At 31.6% G+C, this 14,134-nt stretch overlaps 1 protein-coding gene across 1 annotated transcript in view; it reads right to left on the bottom strand.

The window, feature by feature from the left end:
- The window catches only part of LOC139515055 (polycystin family receptor for egg jelly-like), a 93,692-nt gene that overhangs the window by 61,241 nt on the left and 18,317 nt on the right, over window positions 1–14,134 (bottom strand). The window contains exons 5-6 of the mRNA XM_071304614.1: window positions 12,527–12,742; window positions 4,165–4,292 (exon numbers count right to left, since the gene is read on the bottom strand). Of these exons, the coding sequence (XP_071160715.1) occupies window positions 4,165–4,292; window positions 12,527–12,742 (344 nt within the window). The remainder of the gene's footprint in view (window positions 1–4,164; window positions 4,293–12,526; window positions 12,743–14,134) is intronic.

Here is a 14,134-nt window from a genome sequence, read left to right as displayed (position 1 = left end):
TGGTTTGGGGGGGGGGACTAATAACTTTATAATATTTTTTCTCTTCCAACAATCAAAAGTCAAATTGAAATCCAAACAGGTAGTACCTTTCTGCAGACCCGGACTTTATTTGGTTGGTAAGTCATAGCGTATAGCACTACAAACTCCTCAGAGTCTGAATTGACCAGTTTTTGTGCTCGACCAGTAAAATCGAGCACACATTTTACTCGACTAGTCTCGACATTGTCTCGACTGTACTTAACTGTACTTAAGTGTACTCGACTAGGTCTCGACTTTACTTAATTAGTCTGATTCAGTACTTGATGATCTTTGTGTAGTCTGAAATGGTCTTGACAAAGGCTCGACCTGTCTCGACCTGTCTTGACTAGTCTCGACCTGTCTCGACTAGTCTCGACTCAGTCTCAACCAGTCTCGACCTGTCTCGACTAGTCTTGACCTTCAAATTTAGTTTTGACTGGTGTAAATCAGCCCATCTAACTAAATTAAATATTGATCTTACAAAATTCAAGCTTATTAGGTAGTTTGATTTATTGCTGTGAAATGAAAGAATTTAATTTTACAATATGTAAAAAATAAATTATTATATAAAAATTCAGATAGGCATCTTTAATTTTTTTTATAACTTTTTTAAATCAACTTGGATTTTCATCAAACTATGCAGATATCTTAGATATATATCAAGCTTACTGAATCCCATTTCATTTAGTTTTTTGTTGTATTGCTGTAAAATTTAAGAATTAAAGTAATCTTGGTATAAAAAGCTAGAATTTGCAATTCGGACAAAATAGAGATAGTACACTTTAATTTTTTTAATAACTTTTTCAAATCAACTTGGACTTGCATCAAACTATGCAGTTATCTTACATATATATCAAGCTTACTGAATCCCATTTCATTTAGTTTTTTGTTTTATTGCTGTAAAATTTAAGAATTAAAGTAATCTTGGTATAAAAAGCTAGGATTTGCAATTTGGACAAAATAGAGATAGTACACTTTAATTTTTTTAACAACTTTTTCAAATCAACTTGGATTTGCATCAAACTATGCAGCTATCTTATATATATATCAAGCTTACTGAATCCCATTTCATTTAGTTTTTTGTTGTATTGGTGTCAAATTTAAGAATTAAATTAATCTAGGTAAAAAAAAAGCTAGAATTTGCAGTTCGAACAAAATAGAGATAGTACACTTTAAGCTTTTTAATAACTTTTTCAAATCAACTTGGATTTTATTAAAGCTATTTAGCTACCTTGGTGATCTTACTAAATCCCAGGTTGTTATGAAGTTTTAAAATATTTTTTTGTCAAATTTAATGACATGACACTATACATGATTTAATTACATCAGTACACGTGAGTTTTACAGGTAAAAAGAAAGCCCTACTTTTCTTAAACTCGTGTATTACTTATCTAGTGAATTAAAGGCCTGCAATTTAGATTTTACAGGATGTTGCAACTTTGAATAAATGTTATTTAGAATTTAAAACTCTCTGGTAGATGTGATCTTTTTAATAAGTTTGCCCCAAGCAGAAGGTATTGCTTTATAAATCACCACAAATCAGAAGAACTATTTTAATAATTTCTAATGTTTCATCCCTTTTTGATATATTTATATAGTGTATATCAAAAGGAATAAAACATTAAAGGAATTATATTAATATTTTATATATACTTTTTCCCAAATTATGAGAAAAGATATATTTCTAATATCATAGCTTTTTGACCTAGGTTAATTAATTTCTTAAATTTGACAGAAATACACCAAACAAAATAACAACCTATGATTAAGTAAGATCAATATATTGTAAAGATATTTGTAGAGTTTGATGAAAATCTAAGTTGATTCGAAAAAGTTATGAAAAAAATTAAAGTGTACCCTCTCTATTTTGTCAAAACTGCAAATCCTAGCTTTTTTTTTACCTAGATTAAATTAATTCTTAAATTTGACAGCAATACAACAAACTTTATAACAACCTGTGATTCAGTAAGAAGAATACATCACCAAGATAGCTATACAGTTTAAATAAAATCCAAGTTGAATTTAAAAAGTTATAAAAAAAATTAAAGTGTACTATCTCTATTTTGTTCGAACGGCAAATTCTAGCTTTTTTGACCTAGATTAATTTAATTCTTAAATTTGACAGCAATACAACAAAAAACAAAATGACCTGGGATTGAGAAAGCTTAGTATACATTTAAGAAAGCTGCATAGTGTGATGAAAATCCAAGTTGATTTGAAAAAGTTATTAAAAAAATTAAAGTGTACTATCTCTATTTTGTCCGAATTGCAAATCCTAGCTTTTTATACCAAGATTACTTTAATTCTTAAATTTTTACAGCAATACAACAAAAAACTAAATGAAATGGGATTCAGTAAGCTTGATATATATGTAAGATAGCTGCATAGTTTGATGCAAGTCCAAGTTGATTTGAAAAAGTTATTAAAACAATTAAAGTGTACTATCTCTATTTTGTCCAAATCGCAAATTCTAGCATTTTATACCAAGATTACTTCAATTCTTAAATTTTACAGCAATACAACAAAAAACTAAATGAAATGGGATGCAGTAAGCTTGATATATATGTAAGATAGCTGCATAGTTTGATGCAAATCCAAGTTGATTTGAAAAAGTTATTAAAAAAATTAAAGTGTACTCTCTCTATTTTGTCCGAATTGCAAATCATAGCTTTTTTTTACCTAGATTAAATTAATTCTTAAATTTGACAGCAATACAACAAACTTTATAACAACCTGGAATTCAGTAAGAAGAATACATCACCAAGATAGCTATACAGTTTAAAGAAAATCCAAGTTGAATTTAAAAAGTTATAAAAAAAATTAAAGTGTACTATCTCTATTTTGTTCGAACGGCAAATTCTAGCTTTTTTGACCTAGATTAATTTAATTCTTAAATTTGACGGCAATACAACAAAAAACAAAATGACCTGGGATTGAGTAAGCTTAGTATACATTTAAGATAGCTGCATAGTTTGATGAAAATCCAAGTTGATTTGAAAAAGTTATTAAAAAAATTAAAGTGTACTATCTCTATTTTGTACGAATTGCAAATCCTAGCTTTTTATACCAAGATTACTTTAATTCTTAAATTTTTACAGCAATACAACAAAAAACTAAATGAAATGGGATTCAGTAAGCTTGATATATATGTAAGATAGCTGCATAGTTTGATGCAAATCCAAGTTGATTTGAAAAAGTTATTAAAAAAATTAAAGTGTACTATCTCTATTTTGTCCAAATCGCAAATCCTAGCTTTTTATACCAAGATTACTTTAATTCTTAAATTTTACAGCAATACAACAAAAAACTAAATGAAATGGGATTCAGTAAGCTTGATATATATGTAAGATAGCTGCATAGTTTGATGCAAATCCAAGTTGATTTGAAAAAGTTATTAAAAAAATTAAAGTGTACTATCTCTATTTTGTCCGAATTGCAAATCCTAGCTTTTTATACCAAGATTACTTTAATTCTTAAATTTTACAGCAATAAAACAAAAAACTAAATGAAATGGGATTCAGTAAGCTTGATATATATCTAAGATATCTGCATAGTTTGATGAAAATCCAAGTTGATTTGAAAAAGTTATAAAAAAAATTAAAGATGACTATCTGAATTTTTATATAATATTTTTTTTTTTTACATATTGTAAAATTAAATTCTTTCATTTCACAGCAATAAATCAAACTACCTAATAAGCTTAAATTTTGTAAGATCAATATTTAATTTAGTTAGATGGGCTGATTTACACCAGTCAAACCTAAATTTGAAGGTCAAGACTAGTCGAGACAGGTCGAGACTGGTTGAGACTGAGTCGAGACTAGTCGAGACAGGTCGAGACTAGTCAAGACAGGTCGAGACAGGTCGAGCCTTTGTCAAGACCATTTCAGACTACACAAAGATCATCAAGTACTGAATCAGACTAATTAAGTAAAGTCGAGATCTAGTCGAGTACACTTAAGTACAGTTAAGTACAGTCGAGACAATGTCGAGACTAGTCGAGTAAAATGTGTGCACTTTTTACTGGTCGAGCACAAAAACTGGTCAATTCAGACTCTGAGGAGTTTGTAGTGTAGTTTAGACGAAAAATATATTAACCTTAATCTGATCTTAACTAAATGCGAAGTAAAGGTAATTTATACATACCGTATTATCATTAGTTATCAGCATGCGTAATGGACTGATTTCATCTTTATAACTAGTACTGAATAATGTTTTGATTTCAAAACAGTCAGGTTTCATATAAACGGACGTAGTATATCCAAAATCGGTACCTACAACATAGAAGAATATGCTACAATCATATTGTTTCAAAGAAGTTTGGATGTTACAACTAATATGAAGAAGAATTTTGTTGTTATCTTTTTTGGTTACGGAGGAGACAAGTAAAAAATGTCTTCGGCTTATCAAGATAAGTTTTAAAAGCACAATAACTGTTCGATATAATATCCAAAATATCTAGGCGACATCTTGCGACACATTCTTATACCGCAAGACAAGGGTAAGGCGGAAGAAGAAAGAAATAATAGTAATAATCAGAACACAACCAATAGGTCTTTCCACAGAAAAGTGGAAAGACCTAAAAAGTTAATGAAATAATAACGCTAGTTGACATAAACACTTATTTTGATCGTTGAGAATCTTAATATTGCCTTAACAATAGAACGTGATTAAGACTGTCAGCTGATTTTTACAGAGATATCTCCCTGTAGTGTCATGTACCACCTGAAAAGGGAAATCTCTTACATTTATGTGAAATCTTAAACGTAATTTTATTGAAGATCCAAAATGATTTAACCTACCAAATTCAGTTGTTTTATGCCAATTAATCTTTAATTGAGACAATTAATTTTTTTCTGAATTCCGTCAAAGTACAGTACCTATTTGGGGATGGGTACATACTCACACATAGTTAAACGAATATAACAGTGTACCGTATCGCAATGCACGATATGAAATGATCCAAGCTTGCATGTCTGCATCAATTATAAATAGCAAAATAGGATAATATAACTTTTCGCCGAGATTTTTCTTGTGAAAATGCCTACACTAACAAAAAAATAACTGCATTTTTCTTAAAACAAGTATTGATTCACGCAAATCAAGTAAAAAAAGAAGTACAAATTCTTGTCAAAATATGAGTAATTAGCTAGTAATTAAAAGAAAGTAATTTTTCAATGTATCTTAAGGAATATGTTTCTGTTAAGGTTAGATAAGACATTTGTATCCCATGAGTTGACTGATCATTTTTATCAATTATATCCAAAGAAATCACTACACCGGTTGTCGTTTGACATTGGACATCTTTAACAAGGTTGACAAGATAAAGAGGAATGCTGAAAAAAAACAATAGAATGTCCAACAACTCCTTCAACCTTGATAGTACTTGATATATCGGCAGGAATACTATCTACAAATACAGATACATAAGGTTAAAATATTCCTACTCCGTGAAATATTATCTGATTAAAGAACAGAATACCAGTGTCACCAAACGTTGCACATATTTTATCTTTCCTGGTCACATATTTGATCGGTACTTATTTTGGAATTTGTTTAACATTGCTTAAAAATGAACCCATGATATATTGTATAAAAAAACTGATGAGTTAGATTGCTGACAACTTAAGTACATTGTGTATAAAAATAATATAACATCTTTACACGTTTAAAACACATGTCTTGTGTCTATCTCTTCATTGCCTTACGTAAAAAGGTATTACTACGACTTTTGAAGTTACATTTTCATATAGCGGATTTTGACGTGTGGTCTATGGCGCTTGACAAGAAGCTAAGCGATTGGCGCTGTAGTGTTTGAAAGGTGGAAGTTCAAATTGCGTTGAGAAACAAAAATGTGTAAACATACAAGTCTTATTCTACCACTGTTGGATTTAATTTTCTGACTTATATCATTATTTTCATACACATATACGGACGTACATATCATTGTCTAGCGTAATACTGTTAACAGGAAAGAGATGCCGAAGGTTTGTTGGCGGTGATAGAGTTTTCGAAACACAACTATGATCTGAAAATATTCAGAAGGCGTTTTTTCGGTGTTTAAGTTCATTATAAAATTGCATATATTACTTCTTGTAAGTTTAGGCTCCAGTCCAACTAGACCACCATCGCGCCACGCTCACTGCGTTCTTAAATTAATTCAGATTGTGGTGAGGTCGCGGTATGAGCGGCATAAACAAGTTAATTTTCGTTGTTTTCACGATTATACTACGTCCTCGTTACGCTTCTATCATGATCCTGCTTCAATTATTCTAAGTTCTCACCACGCTTTAACATGATCCTACTCCGCTCATCAGGTTCTCACTACGACCATACCACGAGTATTTCGATTGCAACACGATATTGCCACTCTTCTATTGCGTTATAGCACGTTCTTTCCACGATTGTACTACGTTCATACAACGATCTTACTACGTTCTCAGCAATAACGAAATCAGCGTGTTCCATATCAATACTATTCCATTCCTTCTTTTCTGATTAATACGTAGATTTCACGGAAACAGCACAGTCATGCCACCAAATCTGCCATAACATGTGGGCGTGGTGGGAGGGACAGATATAAGGGCAGAGGAAGCTCTGAGAGTACCGAATCCTGATTCACCAGAGAAGTCGAACATACCAGTCCAACCTGGATCACAACCTACTGCTGGTCCATCAAGCTCAAATAAGGATGTTTCAATGAACGATAGCAGGGAGGACACAGATATGTTAAGCATGGCTGAGTCGTGAGAGAAAAAGGACAAGAGGTCCAAATTACACACAGACAAACACAACTTGGTGAGAATTTATAAATTTTATGTGAAAATGATAATGAGCATGATGGTCGTTGTATGAACGTAAACAGGCCGTAAGAAGAGCGTGACGAGGACGTAATGGGTGTGCTAGAATCGTATTATGGTCTTGCACAGCGTGGTGTAAACGTGGTATAGTCGTAGTGGAAGCGTAGTTGGGTCGTGGTGAGAAGTGATGGCCGTAGTGAACTCGAGGTCGTAATAACGTCGCTGTGAGGTCGTAGCACAACCTCTCCGAAAAGAATCACGTTTTTGCTACGCTCTCGCTACGATGGTACAGCGACTTTTGCGCTCTTACCAAGACCTTACTGTGCACTCAATACGCTTCTACTACGACTTGATTTCGACCGCTTCATGCTTGTTTTGAACATGTTCAAAGTTGGTCACGCTCATAACGATCTTGAAGACCTCACCACGATACTATGCGATCGCACTACGATCGTCAAAATTTGCATTTTTTCACAGATCAGTTAGTCAGATCGTGGCATAGTGCGACTGTGGTATAATTATATTAAACATGTTATAAATACTTTGGAATCAAGTAGTTTAAGAAGTTATGAAATCTTAAAATGATAGAAACATAAAACTAAAGAAATCAAAACAAGGCTAATGGTGTTTACTACATGCCTGAATCTTTACTTATACTTAAATATGTGAACGTAAACCAAAAAAATATTTAATCGACCCCTACCGCCAATTTGGATAGCCAGACGCCAATATTGACCATACCTACCCCGGATATTTTCACCCTAGGGACCAAACTGAGCATATCATTGGCCTATACAAGGTGTCATTTTCACCGTAAAGGCCTTGGCTAACTTTAAGATATGTTTTCCAACATAAAGGCAAATATCCATAGAGTGAAAATCTCCCCCCAGCACCGCCCATGCATGCCATTGGGTTATATTATAGCTCAAAATAATTCTAAGGGTGTTTACTACATGCCTGAATATTTACTTATACTAAAATATGTGAAAGTAAGCCAAAAAAATATTTAATCGACCCCTACCCCCAAGTTGGATAGCCAGACGCCAATGATGACCATACCAACCCCGGATCTTTTCACCCAAGGGACCAAACTGAGCATATTATTGGTCTATACAAGGTGTAATTTTCATCTTAAAGGCCTTGGCTAATTTTAAGATGCGTTTTCCAACATAAATAGGTTTCTCATGAAGCGGAAAACACGATAAACCATCATAAAAGCCTAGAAAACCAACTTAAAGGCAAATATTCATAAGAGTGAAAATCTTCCCCCAGCACCGCCCAGGCATGCCAGTGGGTTATATTATAGCTCAAAATAATGTTAAGGGTGTTTACTACATGCCTGAATCTTTACTTATACTAAAATATGTGAAAGTAAGCCAAACAAATATTTAATCGACCCCTACCCCCCAATTGGATAGCCAGACACCAATATTGACCATACCAACCCCGGATCTTTTTACCCAAGGGACCAAACTGAGCATATTATTGGTCTATACAAGGTATAATTTTCATCGTAAAGGCCTTGGCTAATTTTAAGATGTGTTTTCCAACATAAATAGGTGTCTCATGAAGCGGAAAACACGATAAACCATCATAAAAACCTAGAAAACCAACATAAAGGCAAATATCCATAAGAGTAAAAATCTTCCTCCAGCACCACCCAGGCATGCCATTGGGTTATATTATAGCTCAAAATAATGTTGAGGTTGTTTACTACATGCCTGAATCTTTACTTATACTAAAATATGTGATCGTAAGCCAAAAAAAAATATGTAATCGACACCTACCGCCAATTTTGATTGTCAGACGCCAATATTGACCATACCTACCCAGAGTAGGTTATAACAACTGATTGATGGGTTTTTGATTTTATGGTAGTATATTGATTACCCTTAATGTAAAATATCCTTATTCCGATATATATCACATTGTTAAAGAAATATGAAGCTTTTTATGTGTCCTTTTTTTCTTATTACTCATTTAGTCCGGAATTTTCCGGATTGTATATTTTTGTAAACTTTTGATATTACATTTCTGCAATTTTTATTCATTTATTGAGGGAAAACTGATTGTTTCTTAACAAACAATACATAATCTATCATAGACACTTGCAGAAATACATTTATCACAGCTAAATAGACAACAAAATGTATTTGTGTATGACCATAGGTAAGCAATATCAAAATCCCAAAATATCAAAATATGAGACTAATTTGTTTTACCTTAAAAATCGAGTAGGTTATAACAACTGATTGATGGGTTTTGGATTTTATGGTGGTATTTTGATTACCCTTAATGTAAAATATCCTTATTCCGATATATATCACATTGTTAAAAAAATTAGAAGCTTTTCATGTGTCCTTTTTTTCTAATTTCTCATTTAGTCCGGAATGTATTATTAACAAACAATACATAATATATCATAAACGCTTGAATAAATACAGTTATAACAGCTAAATAGACAAAACATTAGTATTTGTATATGATCGTTGGTAAGCAATATCAAAATACCAAAATATCAAAATATGACACTAACTTACTTACCTTAAAAATCGAGTGGGTTGGTGAAATAAATCAATGGGTTCTATTTCAGTCATTCATATATATCCGTATGTTAATGTTTAGCCTTGAATGGCCTGTTTATTATGCACAGTAAACAAAAATAAAGCATATTTTTAAACGACGTGTATATCCGGCGAGCGGGAATCCAATTCTGAATAGGGTTCATAAAATGTTATCCTTTTTTTTCAAATACCAAAGAATGAACAGTGATCGGCGAATGATCAATGGAAAGCAACATATTCAGAGTTTACAAAAAATGTAAAAATGGTTAGTCTAAGTGATAAATTATTGAAATAATGACGATTTAATTTTTTTAGGTCCGGACCCGGTCGGAGGGAATCCAGATTTACTCGGTCAGCGGGAGGATATAGTACTTCCGTTCTAAAAATATGGAGCATGTTCTTCACGTCGGAGAAGACTGAAGAGAGAATAACTCACAATAATCGAACATGAATACTGTAATGCAGATCGAAATTATGGATAACGATCTTCATTTTTGTAGAAAAAAAACCGTTTACTACCTAACAGGAAAACCAATCTTGTCATAAAATGATTTTTTTTTAATTTTAAAAGCTTATTAGGCCTCTGTTCATAATGTTGTTGTTAACTGATCAGCAATTGGCTCAAGAACAGTTATTTTGTAGTGCATTTCTTGAACATGTGAAAGACATTAAATGAAAACTTTAAAAACATTGCACCTGCGCTAAGTGGGTGTTATATTCTCTAGACAGCTTCAGACATACTAATGCTTGACATGTTTTGGCTGGTCCATTCATGACCGACCAAAAGTTTTTTACAGTGTAATTTCAACCTCTTTAAATACTTCCTCTTTAAGGCATAATTTTTTTTAAAGGTGTATGAAAAAAAAATTGCAAGATATGTAATAATCACACTAGAGTCCATATAAATTTGTAATCAAAAGAAAAATCAAAGGATTATAGGCAAGTAGGAATTAACTGTTCTTAACCAACTTTGTGTGACCAGAGCTTACTAAATTAAAAGCCTTTGGACCAAGTTTCGTGGCAATAAGATATATATTATAGACGAAATGACTACTTTTATATTCAACTTTGGGTGTTCAATTTCAACGTTAAATTTGAAGAAATTCAACTATCAACATTTGGGGCTTTTAACATTTAAATATTGCCAAAACATTTTTTTTAAATGCCCTAATATTAAATGTGTCATGTTTAAAAAAATAAAAAAGTATTTAATAGAATACAAGTTTGATGTATCGGACAAGTTAAAATTACAAAAATGTATGAATATACCTTTTAAGGTTTTTGAATTAAAAGGGGGGACTGGGGCTTGTATAAAGATGTTATATTTTCCAGCAATTGAAAACTCCTGAAGTGTTTTACCTTAAATAGAAAGGAAATTAAAATAGCATAGTATATTTCAAAAGAGTAAGCTTTAAATTTGTACCTGGCTTTGCTGGTGATTTGCATTAGATTCACCAAAAAGTCAGAGTACTTTGCATTTTGTAATTAAAAAGATGGTCATAATACCTATTCTGAAGAAGGACTTCGATAAATAAAAGCAAAAAAAGTGCATAAAACAGTATCTTTTCTAATAATTAAGCCAATCTTTCACTTCACGTGTTTGTAAAGTATTTCAACTTGAGAAATCACAACTATGAAAATTTTAATAGAGGAACAAGATTTAAAGAATTTACATAGGGTACGTTAATAAAACATGAAAGAAACACTTGTCTTGCATATTTTGTCTCGTGTATTATAACGGTACTTGATATTTCAAGATTATCGTTATCTATTACAGATTTAATAAGAAACAAGGATAAAATTTCCTTTTAAGGTAGATGGGGTGTCTAAATTATAATCCATAGAATTTTTTGATAATTTGCCAAAATGTAGTTTATAACCTGCTTGTTTCAAAACATTAATTAAAAGAATGGGTCACCGGACTTATTTTCACACTACAGGTTGTGCAAAATTATCAGATTTAGTATAGAATATGCATGGAAAACCCAATTTCCCTCATTAAAGCGAAAACTACACCATAGAATTTTTAGATAAAATATGAGAAGGTGGCTGCAATACTATTCTTTCAGATAAGAAAAAGAAAAATGGGGGTCACCGAACTCGTTTTCTTGCTACATAATAAAATGGGTAAATTCCTAACACAATCTATTGTAAAAATAACACAATCTGAATTATCTGCCCTTTGCATTTGAGTTATCTCCCCTTATTTGGCAAAATTGAATCAAACAAAAGTATTCGGTTTACGGAAAAATACAACCATAAATATGATAAAACATTGCATTTTCTATATTATAATGAAAAATCTTACACATGAAATACCTACTTATCTCAAAATTTACACATTGTATTAAAGATATAGACCTTGTTTTCTGGTATTTCAAAATCCGAGATGGAGAAAGACACCCTATCTACCTTAAGGCGCTTATTTTTAGAAGGAATCATCTAAAGATTTCGGTCGTTAAATATTTGTAGACCTTTTTTTGCTGATTTTTTTTTTCTATTGATTTTTTTGTTGTTCTTAAATGATGTTAGCCGAAAATACAAGACAACGGTAAAATTAGTTATTAATGTCAACTGTCATTTAAGCCATGTTACTTAAAATTAATATTCAAATTGTCTTTTTATCTGTTACAGTTTTTGGATTATATATTCAGATATATCACATAACAATAACTACTTAAAGGGGTTGACAATGTGCACCCTTTCCTATTGAAACAGATCCTTAAAAAAAACATGTCTGTCTTTTCATTTGTTATTTCTAAGGCGACCTCATCCCAAAGTATTGATGGTACCAAAGTTCAAGATGGAAAAAAGATATCAACAAGTGAAAAAGGGAAATAACAAATTGGTGAAAAGGGGACGAAAACATCCTTATTTACATGAGACAAACATTACTCATTTTGACATGTATTAATTATAAGGACCAACACAAATTAAAAATTAATACAATTGATAGGTCGACCAGGTCAAACATATGCAGGGTCATAAACTATTTACAGCTAAATATACTAAGTAGATTCTGTAAGATGGGTCGTATGCAAGTCGGTAAATTTATATGACTGCCATATTAAAAAAATGAAATGTTGAATCTTGTACATGCCACTTTCGGACCCCCTGAAAAGAGTTGTTTTAATAGTAAATTACTTGTTTGATTGCGGTCTGCTTTTGTTGTAGCTTCCTCACTGTTGTACTGAATTGTAGTTATGTTAGTTTGAAGATTTCCAGTGGAATTTGCTTTTTGGAAAGAAGTCGAATCGACTGACACATGCAAATCCGTTGATTGAGATTCTGGTGTAGCTGTATCCCCTGTTGTCAATTGTGCAGTTGAAATGTCATTAGTAGGTTCGATCGTTGTTTGTTCTGTTAAAAATAAATTTGCGGTTATAAGTGATTAAATGAAAAGAACACTTATTGATTTCGTGTTTACAAAACTTATTTCTGGAGTGAACTTCATAAGGAACGCCCAAATCAAATCATTTGAAAGCAACGGACGCATAAGACTTTAACATCTGTTAAACTAAATGTACAAGATGTATCTTACTAAACTGAACCAATATCGACATATGTCAATATTGTCCTAGGGCATTTAGGGAGTCGGCACATAATTTTCTGGACTCTTTTTGTTTTCAATTTAACAATAAAGGAATTAATTTTAAATCATGTTATACCGAAAGTAATGCATACTGAAATAAGAATACCCCTGAAGACGAATAATACATTAGCTGCTGTATCAACTATGTGCTTGCAAATGATTAAACCATGTTTTTGGTTGAAGTAAAACATTAAAGTTGTCAGAAAAAAAGTCATTCAAGTTGTTGTACACTACAATTTGACTACGGACAAGTTAGCCCTTACAAGTTTACACGACATTAAAATTAATTTCAGTATTTGTTTTATACAAACTAATATAAACAAATAAGTAATTTTAACAAATATGTTATCGAACAAAGTGTAATTAATAGTATAGTAAGATTAGATTATCAATTAGCCAATGCAACCATCTCTGCCATAAATATTTCGATCGGTATGCATACATATTTATTAAAATGAAACTTATATTCTAAGCTTGTCTTCAACACAATGTTATGTCTTTTTCTCGGCTTTGACCCCATCTAATGCTATTCATAACTGACATTAAAAGGAAATAAACAACACAAAGATTTACACTAATGGAACAACATCGCTTCTTGCATGTTCCAATAAGGCTTATGTTAAACCCCTATTTTGGAATTCATATTAGTTAAAAGAGCGTTTATTTTATAACTGGTTCGTCTTTTGACTTGTTCGATTTGCCATCGTGGTGCTTGTTGTATTGACTTATCTTTTTTCTCTTTGCCACATTCTTGCAATTCTGTTTAAAACTGTGCATCTACAGAGATTTTATTAATATCACAACCAAGAACAGACCTTGTTTTGCTGACTGTTTTTTTTCGATTTAATTTTTGTTGTTCTTAAATTATGTAGCCGAAAATACAAGACAATGGTAAATTTAGTCATTAATGTCAACTGTCATTTAAGCCATGTTACTTAAAATTAATATTCAAATTGTCTTTTTATCTGTTACAGTTTTTAATTTATATATTCAGATACATCATATAACTATAACTACTAAAAGGAATTAACAATGTGCACCCTTCCATATTGAAACAGATCCTTAAAAAAACATGTACGTCTTTTCATTTTTTATTTCTTAGGCGACCTCATCCCAAAGTTTTGACGATACCAAAGTTTAAAATGGAAAAAAAGATATCA

Source organism: Mytilus edulis, chromosome 3, assembly GCF_963676685.1.
Source record: "Mytilus edulis chromosome 3, xbMytEdul2.2, whole genome shotgun sequence".
In the NCBI taxonomy this organism is placed as follows: domain Eukaryota; kingdom Metazoa; phylum Mollusca; class Bivalvia; order Mytilida; family Mytilidae; genus Mytilus; species Mytilus edulis.
The sequence above is the reverse complement of the archived record's forward strand: the minus strand, read 5'-3'. Positions and strand labels throughout refer to the sequence as shown.